At 36.9% G+C, this 15,845-nt stretch overlaps 3 protein-coding genes and 1 pseudogene across 3 annotated transcripts; 3 read left to right on the top strand and 1 right to left on the bottom strand.

The window, feature by feature from the left end:
* The first annotated feature begins 520 nt into the window (after positions 1-520).
* On the top strand, positions 521-4,417 carry LOC120739019. The gene is made up of 5 exons (XM_040040628.1): positions 521-641; positions 792-1,457; positions 2,025-2,147; positions 2,243-2,265; positions 2,420-4,417. The coding sequence occupies exons 1-5, from the start codon at positions 587-589 to the stop codon at positions 2,552-2,554; spliced, it is 1,002 nt and encodes a 333-aa protein (XP_039896562.1). The 5' UTR covers positions 521-586; the 3' UTR covers positions 2,555-4,417.
* A 385-nt stretch (positions 4,418-4,802) lies between these two features.
* On the top strand, positions 4,803-7,601 carry LOC120739091 (annotated as a pseudogene).
* A 267-nt stretch (positions 7,602-7,868) lies between these two features.
* On the bottom strand, positions 7,869-10,568 carry LOC120739180. Its single transcript, XM_040040878.1, has 3 exons — positions 10,384-10,568; positions 9,922-10,287; positions 7,869-9,003 (listed from the first exon to the last, which is right to left on the bottom strand). Exons 1-3 carry the CDS (start codon positions 10,412-10,414, stop codon positions 8,558-8,560), a joined length of 843 nt encoding a protein of 280 aa, XP_039896812.1. The 5' UTR covers positions 10,415-10,568; the 3' UTR covers positions 7,869-8,557.
* Positions 10,569-12,146: 1,578 nt separating this feature from the next.
* Positions 12,147-14,459, top strand: LOC120739165. The gene is made up of 6 exons (XM_040040862.1): positions 12,147-12,522; positions 12,637-12,975; positions 13,086-13,127; positions 13,249-13,359; positions 13,465-13,493; positions 14,165-14,459. Exons 1-6 carry the CDS (start codon positions 12,477-12,479, stop codon positions 14,285-14,287), a joined length of 690 nt encoding a protein of 229 aa, XP_039896796.1. The 5' UTR covers positions 12,147-12,476; the 3' UTR covers positions 14,288-14,459.
* The last annotated feature ends 1,386 nt before the right edge of the window (positions 14,460-15,845 follow it).

The raw sequence follows: 15,845 nt of genomic DNA, 5'->3' as shown, positions 1-15,845 counted from the left end.
GCCACTTTCATGAGTAAATCATATAAGTTTTTACTATTTCTTTTCCATATGTGATTCTTATTCTAGTGCAGAGCTGTCAAACATATTGCCTGACCTGAAGGTTTAATCTAATCCACCGAATAACTTTACAAAGTGTAAAAATTAAAGTTACACTGCTAACAATGCCAATTCAATGAAAACACTGCTTGTCCCGCTGCTGGACTGTACTAATATTACCAAGCAGGGAAGTAAATCCTCATTTCTTCTTCATTTGTGGGTTATAACAAAGTTAAACGCTATAGTTTTGTTTAATTACAAAAACTTACCTTTTGAAGCTTTTATGAAGTTGGATATAACTTTATAAAGTTTTATATTTTATACATGTAATCATAGTTAATTGACTTAATAGAAATATTGTTGGAATTGCAAATAGATATTGAATTGTATAAATATATAAACCATGCAATCTATTGCTAAGGAGAGAGTTTATTTTGACTGTTTCCAAAATAGGACCTTCAGACTGACTGGCCAATCAGACACAGTCTTCTCTGTGAAGAGTGGAAAACGTATACAGATTGTGTTCATTCCTCACAGCATTTGAAGCACGATGACACCTCCAACCTGTGCTTTGTATTTCATCTGTCTGTTCGTGGCAAATATGGGTAAGTTGTGCTTTGTACCTTCTTGTTCATTTTAACCTAAAACCAACATGTTTGCTTGTTGCATTCTTATGGTGGAAGATGCATATTTTGGATATATATTACATTTATTTTCACATTTATGTGATTTGTGTCCTCATTTTTTCTCCTCAGCTCATACAACGCTCTTGAAAAATACAGCATTACATTTTAAACCAGCCCATGTTGGGGAAACTCTGACTTTTGAATGCCAATGTGAAGACAAATCAGCAGTGATGCTTTACTGGTATAAGCAAACTTTAGGAAATAGACCACAGCTGATGTCTACATACTACAAGCACAGTCATAATGGTACTTTTCAGGATCCGTTCAACGATCCCCGTTTTTCACTGGGTACTGGAAACTTACTGAAGATATCAGATTTGAGAACTTCAGACTCAGCTACTTACTACTGCGTAATGAGCAATTTATATGACTTTAAATTTTGTGAAGGCACAATTATCAGTGTAAATGGTTCAGATCAGAACATCCGAGCTTTAGTCTACCAGTTGTCATCTGAAACCCTACAGCCAGTGCACTCTATGGTTCTGAACTGTACATTACAACCTGGGACCTGTGATGGAGAACACAGTGTTTACTGGTTCAGAAAGTCTGAAGCAACTCTTCCAGGAATCATTTACACCAATGGAAGCAGGAACGATCCCTGTGAGAGGAAACCCAACACACAAAGTAGCACCTGTGTGTACAACTTGCCGATGAAGAGCCCGAATCTTTCTCAGCACTATTGCGCTCTGGCCTCATGTGGACACATACTGTATGGAAGTGGGACTGCAGTGAAGGGTAAGTAACTTTGTAGGATTAATTCCTTAAAGCATAAAAGTAGATCTAGATATAATACGTACAACCCATCAAGAATAAAGATTTTTCATAAACATATTTTCCAACTCGGGCTGCTGTTAGCCTTTCTTATCTGACCATTAAAAATGAATTGCGTGAGGATGCTGGAGAAACCAAAGGAAAACATGCAGGTTCAGGGAGAACATTTAAACCTTTCTGTTGCAGACAGAAAGGTTCCTGTTTATCAGCAGGTTTACATTTCTTGCTGTGAGGCATAACTGCTGACCACTTCACCAAATTGCTGCATCCATATTAGCTGGAGATAATTGTAAAATGCATTTTCATGGATACTTTGGAATTCTGTCCTATATCAGCCTAAAGTAAATTTCTTTAATTTGGTGTCTTTTTGTGATAATCATGATTAAGACCAACAATTTGCAACAACCACTATCAACCAGTAGAAACAGGCATGTTAGTACTGTTTGAACGTTGGTATTGTTTAAGTCTTTTTTTCCTAAACCAGAAAAAAAAAAAGGCTAAAAGGACTGTCATATTTGTTGCTCTCTGCAGAAAAAGCTGAATCTCTTCTCTTGGTGCATTTCTTCAGTGGAGCCTTGGCATTAACTGCCATCCTGACTGGTTTTCTGGCATTCAAGTTGTACAAACTGAGCAAACAGCACAGGCGGTGCGCAGGTAAGTGTTACTCTTTTAAGGCAACATTAAGTTTTGATCATCCTGTTCCATTGAAATCAAAATAATGTTTTAATTTCTTTTTGTAACACCTTCAGAAACTTCTACAACTTGCACAGAGGTAGGAATCGTTTTCTACTATAAAAACTAATAATAGCATAGCATCTTTATTCTTTCTCTCCTGTAAGCTGCTGCAGTTTAGCTCTTTATACAATAATGTCTTATAAGGTCTTATACAATAATGGTGGACCATTTTTTTCTTTTTTTATCACCAGTTACATCAAGACAGCGAATACAAAGAAAACCTTCATTACGCTGCTTTGCGCAACCACAAGACTAACAGATCAAGAAAAAAAACAGATCAAACCCAGAGTGAGTGTGTATACTCCAGTGTGAAGGAACAGACGTGAAGAAATGGACCAAAACTGTCTTTATTTAAGTTGCTCTGGAGGTTTCAGAAGAATGTACTTTAAATTTGTTTGAAATTGTATAAATTACAGGTTTGCCCTTTATTAATAAAAGCTCTTTGAAAATGTATTTGGGGGGTTTGCATGAAGTGACCAATGCTGTTTCAACACAGAATGATGATGATGCATGTCAACAACCAAGCTCAACATTTGAAAGAGAAGATTCACATTCACAGCTGTGCATTCTGCCCCCTCAGCACACTGCATGCAAAATTAGCCAACCATGCTTCAGTGCTGCTTAACTGGCATAACATCTACTAAATACCAGGTCAAAGTCATTATGAGCAACTCTTGGTGGGTTATTTTTCTGTTTGCTACACAGAGAAGCATCTTTCCTCTTGCTGATGTGTACCATCAAAAAGAAGAGATGCTGTTCTATAGTCTCTTTGGAGTTAACAGTAAAATATACTCTGTGGTTTCACCAGGATGTTGTAGCATCAGTAGTTCACAGAACTCTCATGTAAAAAGAAAAAAAAGGCGCTCTGATGTGTGGTTTATGAGAGCCATGCAAGAGAAGCACTTCATCATAATGTTATACTGGCCTAACATTGTATTGTAATGACAAATGAACTCCACAAGGCAGGCGGCAAACATAAGACATGATTTAAAAATGACCTTTTAAGTAAAGTGTACAAACAACCTGGAGGTACTGAGGATAAGTATCTTCTCTAAGGACACTTCAACATGCAAGAGGAGGTGCAAATTAGTGGTTTATATACAACCACACTTAGACAAGCATCTTGAAATGGCTGGTTTCACAGAGTCTTGGGTAGTAGTGGCTAATCAGCTAATCATAAAAGATTATATTATGGTACAATTTCACTGGTGAAAGTTTCCTTGGAATTTTAAGTAACCTGTTACAATTATGAAAGCAGATTAGCAAAAGATGCAGTGCATGTTAAATTTTCTTTGTAAAATAGACCTTAAAAGGGAACCCAAAGAACAAAGCCAGGAAGTAAAAACACAAGAAACAAACCCTCAAAAAAGAAAAAAGAAAAAAGGAGGGTGTGTAATAGGGAACCACAGAGATACAAGGATGGTGACAGCTGTTTGCACAATCTCCATGATTTCTACATGTGCAGAAACATGTGTTTCTACATGTGTATCCAGTTACTGTGTTTTGGGTTGGCATTTAATAATAGGTTTCAGGAGGGTTACTTTTCATATGCAATATGTTACAGATTACTATTTATCCTATTCAGAACTTTTAAAAGACAAGGGTTCATCAGAGTAATGTAACTCATGACATTTGATTCATTGCTTATTGAAAGAGTTTCTAACAAATGGTAGGTGCAGTGGAGCTCAAATTTAAGCACTTACCACAAATGGGTGGACCTTTTCTAAGAAAAAGAAATCACCTAAACCTCTGTGCGCTGGTGAGGTTAGCCAACAGGTCCTGTCACACAGTAATTACGTGTAAGGTGTGAACATACATTAGGTCAAGTCTTCTAAATATGTCTTGACATGTTATTTCTACTTGTTGACTCTAACTATAGAAGCAGGATACTTTTATAGACTCTTTGCTGTTAACAGTAAAAATGCCTTGTGGTTTAAGCAGGATGTCTCAGCATCTGTGGCTCTCAGTTTGCTGAGGTTGATTTGTTGTCTGTGCTAAAAGTCAGGTGAATGCAGTATATAGTCAGTAGAGTAAAAAAGGCCTTCAGAATTCTGGTTTATGAGAACCATGCATTTAAACCATTTACCCATAATGTCATTCTGTTTTCTCCTGGCCTGTTCTGTGGTATCCTAAATGACCTTAGATAGCAACATTATGACAACATTATGGTAAATGGACTGATTCTTATATAGCGCTTTTCTACTCTCCCGGAGTACTCAAAACGCTCTACACAACATGCCTCATTCACCCAATCACACTAAACTCAAGTTCACACACATTCACACTCCGATGAACGCATCGGAGGGCAATTTGGGGTTAGTATCTTGCCCAAAGATATTTGGCATGCAGACTGGAGGAGCCAGGAATCAAACCACCAACCTTCCAATCAGTAGCTGATCTGCTCTACCACCTGAGCCACAGCCACCCCAATTATGACAACATTATGACAACATTATGATAACATTATGGCGCATGGCAAACCAGCATTTCATAGATGTGACAAACTAGCTTCTATATAATGTGCAAAACACAAAAATGGAAAAATTCAGTAAAAGTATTTAGATCCATTGTAACATGATGTAATTGGTTAGTTATCAGCGTAATCTGACTTTCCAACCTTTAAGTGTTCTTCAGAGTTGGCTTTGAGGTAGTTCTTCTTACAGTTTGTTTTTTCAGCTGCTTCTCCTTGATAGGAGGTGTACGGTGGGTAAGTTTGGAGTGGACGTTTCTATGTGTACCTAATGGTCCTTTAATAAATGGCTTGTTCGTGGTACAGCTCTTCCAGAAATCTGTATTATCTGACAATAGTCAAAGAACCGTCTCAGCATTTTTTTAATTAAAATCTAAAAGCTTCAAGAGTCATCTGACCATATCCAAGACTATACGGGACGACACTGGTAAATACTACTGTGGAGTGTTAACACTAAATAAGTGTGAATTTGGACAAGGAACCTTTCTCCTGATTAAAGGTACAATGTGTTTACATTTCAAAAGTTTTTATTCATTCATTTATCTTTTTTTCTTTCTCTCAAATTGACTACAAAGCTAATAACTGGGTCAACGGTTTCTTTTCCAAGGTACAAACCTGATCAGTGACTCTGTCATCCATCAGTCAGAGTCCCAGACAGTGCAGTTAGCAGACTCTGTGACTATCAGCTGTTCAGTTACCTCTGCTCAGTGTGCACCAGAACATACTAGTATCACATGGATAAAAAACTCTGAGAATTCTGCTCCAGAGATGATTTATTCATCTGGAAATGAGAACACATGTTAGAGGACTGAAAGTGGAGAAATGATCTGCGTGTATAACCGCTTCATATGGAACCTCACCTTGGACGATGCTGGGACCTACTATTGTGCTGTGACTTCATGTGGAGATACAATGTTTGCAACTGGAACCACAATCAAAATTCCCAGTAAGACGTGCATGTTTTGTATCAGTAAGTCTAACATACCTGAGCTGATGTAATGTAAATGTAATTATTTCTTTATTCTCCTCATTAATGAGATGCTCGTGTCACCAAATTACATGATATCAGCCCTGCTTTTATTGCATTGATGCTTTCAAATATTATCCTTGGGATAACGACTCTTCTACTTGCATGGGCACATTGGAAGAATCACAGAAAAGACCTGAAAAGTATGTAAAATTATACTTTACACTGAACGCTCTCTCTCTTTATCTATCCAGCTGAGAGGCTAAATGTCACTTTAGAACATAATGCTTTCATTCTATATGTTGACATTTCAAACTTCCACTGATTGTCTACATCTTTGTTTACAGTACCATCCGAATCTGATAGATCTCCACAAAACAGCCAAGTATTTCATGAATGTTTTTTGTATCTTTTGTCCTTTGTTTATTCTGCAAGTTTTATACCCTAAAGTTTTCTTAAAACGCTCATATTATTCTTTCCACACTCGTTAGATACCTTACAACCTAAATGCAAACTGCATATACCAATGATTAGATCCAAAATATACTATACTCAGTATAAATGTGTCAGTTTTAGCCTTTCAATAAGAGGTCCAAGTGCATTTACCAAAACACTTAAGTAAAAACTATAGTTAGTCTCCAAAATCCCTGAAGTCACTCAAAATCTTTAATTCAGTGATGATGAATAAATCATCAGCAGTAACAAACATGGTTCCTTGACATCAAAGTTTTCAGAAACTTTCTCAGAATAGTGGACTTTTGTGTGTCTGTTAGGCTTTGTTCTAAATGTCTTTGCAGAGTCTGTCAATCAAGTTAATCTCTTGAAATTGAGATTTTAAGAGTGTAAAGCTTTAAATTTCTTGTCAGGAAGACAGGGCTTATATTTCCTGCTTTGTAAGGTGAAAGATTATTCCCTAGTAGACAGTGTATTACAATCATTGCGATGGTTTATTCTCATACAAAGAAAATTGGCATTTTGAAACATGAATTATAGGTTGTGAGAGAGCTACACCTCTTTGCACGTTTGGTTATCTCAAGATCATCCTGGCACTAGGTGTCTCTCTTTTGTTTTCTTTTGTGCTATATTTTGTCATGCAGGAGTTAACTGAAGATTCATTGGCTGCACGAGCTTCGCTGGTTTGGTGTGGGCTTGGTGTGCTCAGCTCCCTCCTTCCTGCTGCTTGTCTCTATGACTCTCAAACACACCTACAGCAAGCTCTTTGGCTTTCTTGATTTTGCTTTCTACATATACTGCCACCTATCTATACATGCATATGCATTACACTGCTGACTTAATTTAGTGTTATCTGGTGTTAGAAATTCCTGTTTTCTCCTGTTTGCATGCATCAGCTATTTTGGGAAATGCAACCTCAGAGTTAAGAATTTGAAAAATGTTGTGAGCATTGTGCCAGATTTGTGGTCATAGTTTTCAGCCCTTGTACATAATCAAAAACAACGTAAATACTGGCTTTAAAGTGCAATATGTTAGCTATTTGGGAATAAATAGACTTACTGCTATGCTATTACAGACAAGGGATTTCAAGCATAAAAGTGTTGACATTTTATTTGAACTATAACTACATGAGGACCAATGGCCCTTTACCTAGCTCATAAAATAAAATGTGAGCTGTTGTCTCTCTTTGTCCAAGCAGTCAGAACATGTGTGATGTATCTATAGAAATTTCATGTTTTTTCAGAGTAGATCTGGAGTCATCTATGCTTCAGTGTCTTCTGCTCCCAGAATTTCCGCCTGCAGATCTCCAGTGAAAAACAGTCAGGACACAGTGGTTTATTCTGATGTCATGGTCAGTCAAAGAGACTGAAAGGCCTGAATCGAAATACACCAGGAAAAAAAAGGACCATTGTACCACTGTGACTTGGAAAGCTTCTTACAGAAGTATCAGCAAGATCCTATTTAACATTATGATTGTATCGGAAAATATTGTGTGCTACCGTACTTTATGTTTATGCTTTTACATTATAGATGTATAATGAATTTAGGTATCAGTCTCATTTCTATATGTTATGTCGTCATCAGTTTTTTGTGTTCTACATATCAAAAAATAATGGTAGTAGTGATCTTATCATAGTCCTAAACAAAACGTCATGTGCTTGTTTGAAACTCCACATTCACTTTATTCTTACACATCGGTGGTTTTAAGCATGATATGCAATACAATGACATCTCCCCCTCTTAGACAATGACTAAAGAAAAGTAAGCTATGTTTCTGCTTAGAAACTTACTGATTACTAATTAACTATTACTGTTTGCAAAGGATTCTCAGTCTTAAAAATTTGGTTCTTTGCATTATTTTGCTGTGTGTGTGTCTGTGTGCGTGTGTGTGTGTGTGTGTGTGTGTGAGCTTATGGTTTGTGAATTAGGAACGAAGGAGGTTAAATTCATTTACTAAAAGAAGATACAAGTCAAACAAGAAATTTCAAGTTTCTTGATACGTCTTTATTTTTAACAATTATTAAGCAACAAACATATTATCACTCCAGTTACAACTATATGTGTATACACGGGGATGGTCAACAAACTAACTACACACTAACTACACACGAGTACTTATACAGTCATGTAAAAAATGAATATAAATGAAACATGAGCAAACTCTAACACAATGTGAAAATGTAATCAATCATTATGACAAAGAATGTATGAAATCTATAATACAGATTTTGAAATGCCCTGTGTCTGGGTGGGTGTTACTAATTGCGTCCAATTTTTTAAAAGTCTTTACAGTAATAAACTTATATTCTAAAAATAAAAATGTACAACGGCAAATATTGCGAGTACATGAACATGTTGACACCCGTTCATCTCTTCATCTATTTTCTTCTTGAACAAATAAACTTGTGTTTAAGTTTTGCGTAACACAAGTTTATTGAATTAACAGCTCTTTCTGACAAACACACAAATACACGAGGGTAGAAAGATCAAGAGAATCCCGGCTCTAATGATAGAGAGCCACACTAAAATGTTTACCTCAGCATCTCGGTCTTTAACATCATCGCTGATGATAAGCTTGCTTCCATTACCAAACAGTATCTCCCCACAGGAGGACACTGCACAGTAATAGGTTCCAGTATCAACGGAGCTAAGGTTCATTTTCTGCAAATGGTACACACAGCTCTGTGAAGGAGACTTCACAGAGACCGGTTTACTTGTATTTATATGTGTGTGAACAATTCCTGGGTGAGATCCGCGTCTAAACCAGTAGACGCTATGTTCTTCGTCACAGGTTCCAGTGTGTACTGTACAGTTGAACATCACTGAGTCGCCAACTTGGATGGTCATGGATGTTGGTTCTTGGTCAATTGTCTGGTGATTAGCTCCTGAAAAAAAGTAGAAATTTGAGAAAGTAGCTTTATGTGTCATTTTTTGTACATCTTGATTGTATATGCATGTATTAATGAACATACTGTTGATGATCTTCCCAATCGACACCAACAAAATATTAACAGGTTTTCAAAGAAAAGGACACTGCAAAATAAACAAAAACCAAAAAAATGCACAATAACGGCAGGTAAAAAAATATACTCGCTAACTGGCTAGATGAAAAAAAAATATAAGCTAAATGCACATTAGGCTAGACTGAATAGACAAAGGCTGATAAGGCAAAGGTGAACTAAAAAAAATAATAAGTGGAGAGGACAAAAAACAAAGGAGGTAAGTAGAAATATAAAAATCCACATCACGTGTGAAATTTATGGTTTTCAGGGTTTTTCTGGTTTTTATTGTTTACTTGGTTTCCCTAGGTCTTTTCCCGTGTGTTATGAATAAATATTGGGGGGGGGGGTGGTACTGGTACTGGTTTTATTTTGTTGTATTTATCTGCAACACCTTAAAGGCCAGTCTGTGAAAACATTGTTGGACATAAACCGGTCCGTGCGCAAAAAAGGTTGGGGACTGCTGGTTTAAAGCGATTTGAGTGCTCAGTTACAGTAGAAAAGCTCCATAAGAACCAGTTCATTTACCAGTTATAATATTTAGACAATAAAACACGAATCTTTTTGGATGGTAAGGATTTTAAAAAAAGAAAATAAGCCAGTTGAGGTCATTCAGACAAGGCAGACCAACGACTCAATGGAAAGAGTAAATCTTTTGTCTGGTTTGTGAAGGCCCCAGTGTCCCCTTGGAAGAGCTGGAGGAAGTGACTGGGGGGAAATGGCACATCGGCCCTAGAGTCTAAGCACGGGAACGCTAAAGGAACATGGAATAAAAGGTGTTCATGAAAAATAGAAGCAAAATACCTCGAACACTCAGAAAGATCCCTTCTCCAAATTCCACCATGTTGGAGTGAGAGCTCCCGCAGTAGTATGTAGCTGAATCTGAGAGGCGGACACCAGAGATTTGTAGATGATTGGTCCCTTCCTTTCTTTCCACAGAGAAACGAGGGTTCTTCTCCAATGTGTGGAGGACTTCAGATGGCTTATCATATTTGTAAATTGTAGAGAGGCGCTTAGGTTGGCTTCCTAAGAATTGTCGGTACCAGGAGAAGTGCATCGCCACCTGGCTTTCATAAAAGCAACGCAAAGTCACGTTGTCCCCAACAGCAGCAAATCTCACCCCAGTCTCCTGCTTGACTGTAGCTGACTGGATCACAGCTGACAGATGAACTGTGTCAGAAAAATACACATCGTTAAAGAAGCATAATCAGGTATGAAAATATAACCCTACCTCAATATACATGAATCTTCTACTGAGACACTTACATATCCCACAGAGGATGATACAGAGAGGCATCTTTTCAGAGGTCTCGTCAACTGAAGATTTGGAGGAAAAGAGCAGCCAACAGCATAAAAACTGGGTTACTCTTGATTGGTTCTTAAAAGGGTCACCCCGTGTGTTGTTTTAAACTTCCGTCTCAGTGTCATAGAAAAATAAATCCGTTTTACAGCAAAGCCACACATGTCAAATACAGAATATTCTACATTTCTCCACTTTTTAAATAGTCATACAGTTATATTATCTATTTTTAAAATTAAAAAAAATAATAATAAAATAAATATGTGGAAGTCTTTTTTGTAATACCTGACTGTAACTATGTATATGAGACAAAACACTTATATTTGAGAAACAAATTTATATTTAAGTCCTCATGAAGTCATTTGTTTACTAAACATTTAATATTGTTTGTCAGTTATATGTAGTTTAATTGAACTTGACACAGAGAGCAAATTCAAAGTTCTTTTCAGACCAAAAAGAATGATGTCCTGGTGAAAAGTTGTTCAAACTGTTCAAAACACCAGTAAAACTGACTCAGGCTAAATATTTACTGCAGTGGAATTCAGCTCTTCTTAAGTATACAGAGATCTGGAGTGCCTCCTAGAGCTAACAAGCTGAAATGTGTGGTGAGTCAGGTGGTCGTGTTGCTGAGACTGACTCATAGAGCCAGACTATGATCTCAGAGAATCAGCTGATAAAGAAGACTCTTGGAGGTCTTATAGAGTATTAGAAGCTGCATCCACAAACAGAGCTGTTTGTGATATAAACTGTCTGATTTTCTAACAAACCTAAATTTGCATATATTTAACTAGGCCTATAAACCCTTTTCCCATTTTCTTCCATGTGTATAGCATTATATGTTTGATATGAATGCTCATATCAAACAAATCCAAAGTTTCATAAAATGAGATTATTGAATGTAAAAAATGCTCCTTCCACTCCAGTGTTTTCTACCTGTGAGCAAGAACTGATCTCCCTAAAAGAAGAAGCCCCACATTCAGGTCAGTTTTCTGTTTAGAAAAGGCAGCAACTCCCAAGAAAATCTGCAGACTCATTTCAGACGGCGGATGAACCAAGGGCCTATCAGACCCAGTATAAGATAAATACAGATTATTTGGTATTAAAGAATCAAATACCAGAGCTAGAAGTGAGCATAACAATTTGTTTTTGATATAACTGATAATAAATTTTTCATTTTTTCATGAAAGCACGTAACGTAACATACTGACCTCATTAACATGCAATTCCTGGTCAGTCTCCTGTTCAAACACACACATCAGCTAGAGGGTTCAGTGTTTTTTATACATCCATGTTTAGTTAAGTGATATAACCTAGACATGACAAGGAAACAGAGGTTGTGATAACTACATTAAAAAAAGAACATGTTGGAAGACTTTGTGTTCATAAAACACGAGATAGAACAGAATGAACTATTAAAAAGCGTTCTTACTAACAAATATTGAATAAACATTAGTGCCTCAGAGGGTTTGTGGCTGTTCACCTTTGACCCCCTCCATACTGGGCACTGGTATCCCAAAAGGCTACATAGCTGACTGAGTACTATTGACACTATGCAGCTTTGGTAAGTTTGATAATGATCAGCAGTAAACAGAAAGAGGAAGTATCATCATCAACTTGTGTAGCAAAGAATGGATAACCTGAATCTTTATGAGGACACATGAGACGCTCATGGGCTGCAATAAGAAGCAGAAGCGACTATTTGCAGTTGGACATAAGTGGAATCAGCTGGTTTCTTAGCGCGTGGGGGGAGTACCTAAATAAGAGTCTTACATACCTTCAAAACAAATTCTCTTGCCAATAAAGCACAGCACCAGATTCATGTTTATTGTCTCACTTTCTGGTGTGCTGTTACTTGCACACAAGGCGTCGATAACTCTTCTATAAACCTGCACGAGTGTGAATGAATTGCTGCCTGACATTTTAAACGGTACTGATGAAAATAGGCTGTGTAGATTCAAATCTCCTGGCATGATGTATTCAATACCACACCCCTTTCTAATGAAATGAAACCCCCCTACAGAACATAAAGTTTCCTGGCTGTAAGACGGTTACACGCAGAATGAGGAGGTTCACTTTAATAACAGCAGTGGCGTTCTGCAGGTGCAGTAAGTACTATTCTCTACATTTGAAAGAAAAATCTCATTTAATGTTAAACGAATGTAATTCTCTCTGTCCGTTACATAAATAAGTGTTATGTTGTATCTGTTTTTCTGTTTCAGGCTGGATCTCAGCTTCTGAGTTTCAGACTGTGGAGGTCCAGCACGGGGACGAAGTCACACTGCAGTGTTCCAACATTTCCTCCTATCCAACGCAGACAGACTGGTTCAGAGTGGTCAATAAAACTAAGCCCAGCTGTGTTTCTTCTATGTATGGATCTGACAGCGAAGCGTCATTCTGTCATGGATTTAGAAACAGAAATTTTAATATGAGTTCCAACATCTCTTTTGTCTTCCTTCAAATCAAACGAGTGGATTTATCTGATGCTGGGCTGTATTTCTGTGGATTTTACATCAGTGGGCACACAGTCATTTCCAATGCAGTTGAGTTAAAAATTGAAGGTAAGCTTTTGTTCATGATTTAGATATTTTTGTTTCGTTTCTTCATCATGTTTAGCATGAAAACATGTCATGCAATCACAAAATGATATTATAACGATGATTCTTTACAGGCAGTGAACCCAGAGAAGAGGAGGATTTTAATAAGACTGATCGTAAGATTGATTTTTTTGTTTCAAAAGATGTTTTTCAGTTTCCATGTAGTTATTTCACTATCATCAATAGTATATCTAAAGTAATCATAAAAATTATGTTTTTATCTAATTATTTTTGTAGAAGAGCCCAGTGGAACGACAAACCTCATAATCATCGCCCTTGGAGGTCTGACAGGTCTGCTCACTTTAGTGGTCGTTGTTCTGGTTCTAAAAATCTGGAAATCTCAAAAAGGTGAGGTTACTTACAAATTATTTCACTCATCTTCTAAACTGATTAACCTGTCCAAAACAATGTATTTGGTTGTTAATAACAAGCATTTTTGGTATTTCCATTTAGCTGCTGGAGAGCAAGAAGAAAATAACAAGGTAAACTAAGTTTTTTGAGTTTTTCTTCTTTTTATTTCAACTAACAACTGTTTTCTGGGATTCAAAAGCTTCATTGAAATGCAAAATTACTCAGTGAGTAGCCTCGACCTGATGCATCATAGAGTAAACTCAAGCAAGCAATTGTAATATTTTATTTTCTTTGACTTTAAATAATATCAGAAATGTAGAAAAACTTAATAACTTTAAATTATTTAGTAGTAGTTCATCTAAATGACTAAGACTAAATAAAAAGTTAATTTTTTGTTTGTGTTTTTTTAAACAGGCAAAATCTATAGTTTGCAAAACTCAAATTATAACTCTAAAATGTAATGTGGGTAAATGCTAGCTGAAGCGTTCACTGTGAAGAGTTGGTCCTTATGACATATCTGCTGTCTGGGAAGCTTTTTAAGCACGTTCATTTTTCCAAAAGGACTTTTTTTTTTACTTTTTCTATCAAAACCTGAGTGTCTGCTGTGTGTGATAGTTTTTGAATTATAATTGTAAAGTGTAGAATGCTTCAAAAAAAAAGAAAGAAAAGAATTTGTACTGTACATGTGATTTCTCATTTATATTTATATTTACCTCTAAAAATCTCAATCTGAAACTCACATAACCCACAAATCCACCTTGGTTGTCTCATATAGTGTTTAACTAAATATCCTGATTTTCAGAACATGACTTCAGACAATCTGAACTACGCAGCTCTGAATTTCCAGAAAAAGACCAAAAGAAGCTGCAGGCCTGTGACGCAGAGAGAGCAGGAGCCTCACGTTGTGTATGCTGCTACAAGATAGACTGAGGAAGCACCTGCAGCTCCAGCTCTGAACAGAATATACCTTATTCCTGTTAATTTTCAGAGGATTTTTTTCTTTTTGTTTGTATGTGTCGTGGTTCACATAAATGTCTTACAAAATAACTAAATAAATGTGCATCCAGTCCATGTTTGCATCCTCTGCTTTTTTGTTATTTTCAGATGATTTTTTGAGATAAAAAAAATAAAATTAGAAAAAAAGCTTTAAGTGATTATAGTGAGTGAGTCAGAAATGAGAGTGATGTCTGTTGACTTCCTCGTGGGAGAATCTAATGGTCTGCTGTGGGTGGAGTGACATACATGTGTCAGTCTGACGTCTGACAGGAAGAAAGAGCAACATGTGGTCTGGGCGCAACTGAGGTGACAATCATGAGGCTTCGATAGTAAAAAATGCTTTAAAAAAGTATAAAATCAACATTAATGTGATCTATTAAAACCAGCGGCTATATTTATACATCTGAAATACTGTAAAAATAATCACAGAATATGCCAGTGCCCAGAAGTGACTATGTGCGAATACTATGTGACCTAAAAATAACGTATTCACCAGAAACCACAAACACACAGTTCCATTTAAAGGATATACCAGTCTCATCTGACAATGGTAAATCACTTCACTCACTGTCACATTACTTGTGTGAAGGTAAACATGTAAAGTATTTATGCTTCGAACTTATACAAAGTGAAGACCTTTGTCCATAGTCTGGTCAAGAGCCGAATATTTTCAGGTATTCACTGAAATTGTTTAGCTTGTTGTAGTGAAGTAGATTTTGGGTAGGCTTTTACATGATGTCCGCGAATGCAGCGCTAACATCCACACCTTCCCAGCAGATAATTAGAGGCCTTATAATAAACACCTGCGCTTCACTACCACACAGAGAATTTGGCATTCTTTTCACATCCAAGGTGGCCGAGCGCGATAGATGGCTAAGCACTGCAGAGCAGTTTGATTTCTTCAGGAAAGCTGCTCATTTTAGTATTGCTCTTTAGAGAGTGGATTGTGCCACTGCTGCTGTCTTGTGTAGTCTTGTTGTCATTTTATAAACGCTTATGGACTGGCCTTGACTGACTCCTGGTTTCATTGTTTCTTACTCTGAATTGTTTGATATATTTTAATCATGCTTTTATAAAGAAGTGTATCTTAGGGTGTATTTTGTTTAGTCTCTTTTACTGACTTGTTTAATGTTTTATATGTTTTGTTGTTTTGTTGCTTTAGTGGAGGTACGGCCGCTTGCTGTGGGGCTAGCCACGTGAAGTGGAAAACGCCCCCGATGCATGAGAGTGTACACACCGGGAATTGCACCATTTAGATTGCAGTGTGAGTGACAGTGAGGTTGCCAAATGCTGTCATTTGTTTCTGTAAAGCAAATTTACCTTGCCTATGGGTATAAATAAAGTTACCTTGACCTTGACCTTAATTAACAGTCTTGCATTCTCAGCCTTGCTACCTTAAGAACTGATTTTATATGCTTTTAGTAGTTTTTCCGAATGAATTTTAATTTGTAAAATTAATCTGCCTCACCTCTGCTCGCTAATAACGA

The sequence above is a fragment of the Simochromis diagramma genome, unplaced genomic scaffold, assembly GCF_900408965.1.
Source record: "Simochromis diagramma unplaced genomic scaffold, fSimDia1.1 OVJJ01000317.1, whole genome shotgun sequence".
Classification (NCBI taxonomy): domain Eukaryota; kingdom Metazoa; phylum Chordata; class Actinopteri; order Cichliformes; family Cichlidae; genus Simochromis; species Simochromis diagramma.
Note: the sequence above shows the minus strand (reverse complement) of the source record. Positions and strands in the feature narration are given on the sequence as shown.

Excerpts from the sequence above, each read along its gene's own strand:
- LOC120739165 (XM_040040862.1), top strand. The coding sequence starts at position 12,477 with ATGAGGAGGTTCACTTTAATAACAGCAGTGGCGTTCTGCAGGTGCA. Across the intron at positions 12,976-13,085 it reads AGTTGAGTTAAAAATTGAAG|GCAGTGAACCCAGAGAAGAG; the intron begins GTAAGCTTTTGT and ends GATTCTTTACAG. Across the intron at positions 13,128-13,248 it reads GGATTTTAATAAGACTGATC|AAGAGCCCAGTGGAACGACA; the intron begins GTAAGATTGATT and ends TTATTTTTGTAG.
- LOC120739019 (XM_040040628.1), top strand. The coding sequence starts at position 587 with ATGACACCTCCAACCTGTGCTTTGTATTTCATCTGTCTGTTCGTGGCA. Across the intron at positions 1,458-2,024 it reads AAGTGGGACTGCAGTGAAGG|AAAAAGCTGAATCTCTTCTC; the intron begins GTAAGTAACTTT and ends TGCTCTCTGCAG. Across the intron at positions 2,266-2,419 it reads CTTCTACAACTTGCACAGAG|TTACATCAAGACAGCGAATA; the intron begins GTAGGAATCGTT and ends TTTTATCACCAG.
- LOC120739180 (XM_040040878.1), bottom strand. The coding sequence starts at position 10,414 with ATGCCTCTCTGTATCATCCTCTGTGGGATAT. Across the intron at positions 10,288-10,383 it reads TATCATCCTCTGTGGGATAT|TTCATCTGTCAGCTGTGATC; the intron begins GTAAGTGTCTCA and ends TTTCTGACACAG. Across the intron at positions 9,004-9,921 it reads GATCTTTCTGAGTGTTCGAG|GAGCTAATCACCAGACAATT; the intron begins GTATTTTGCTTC and ends ACTTTTTTTCAG.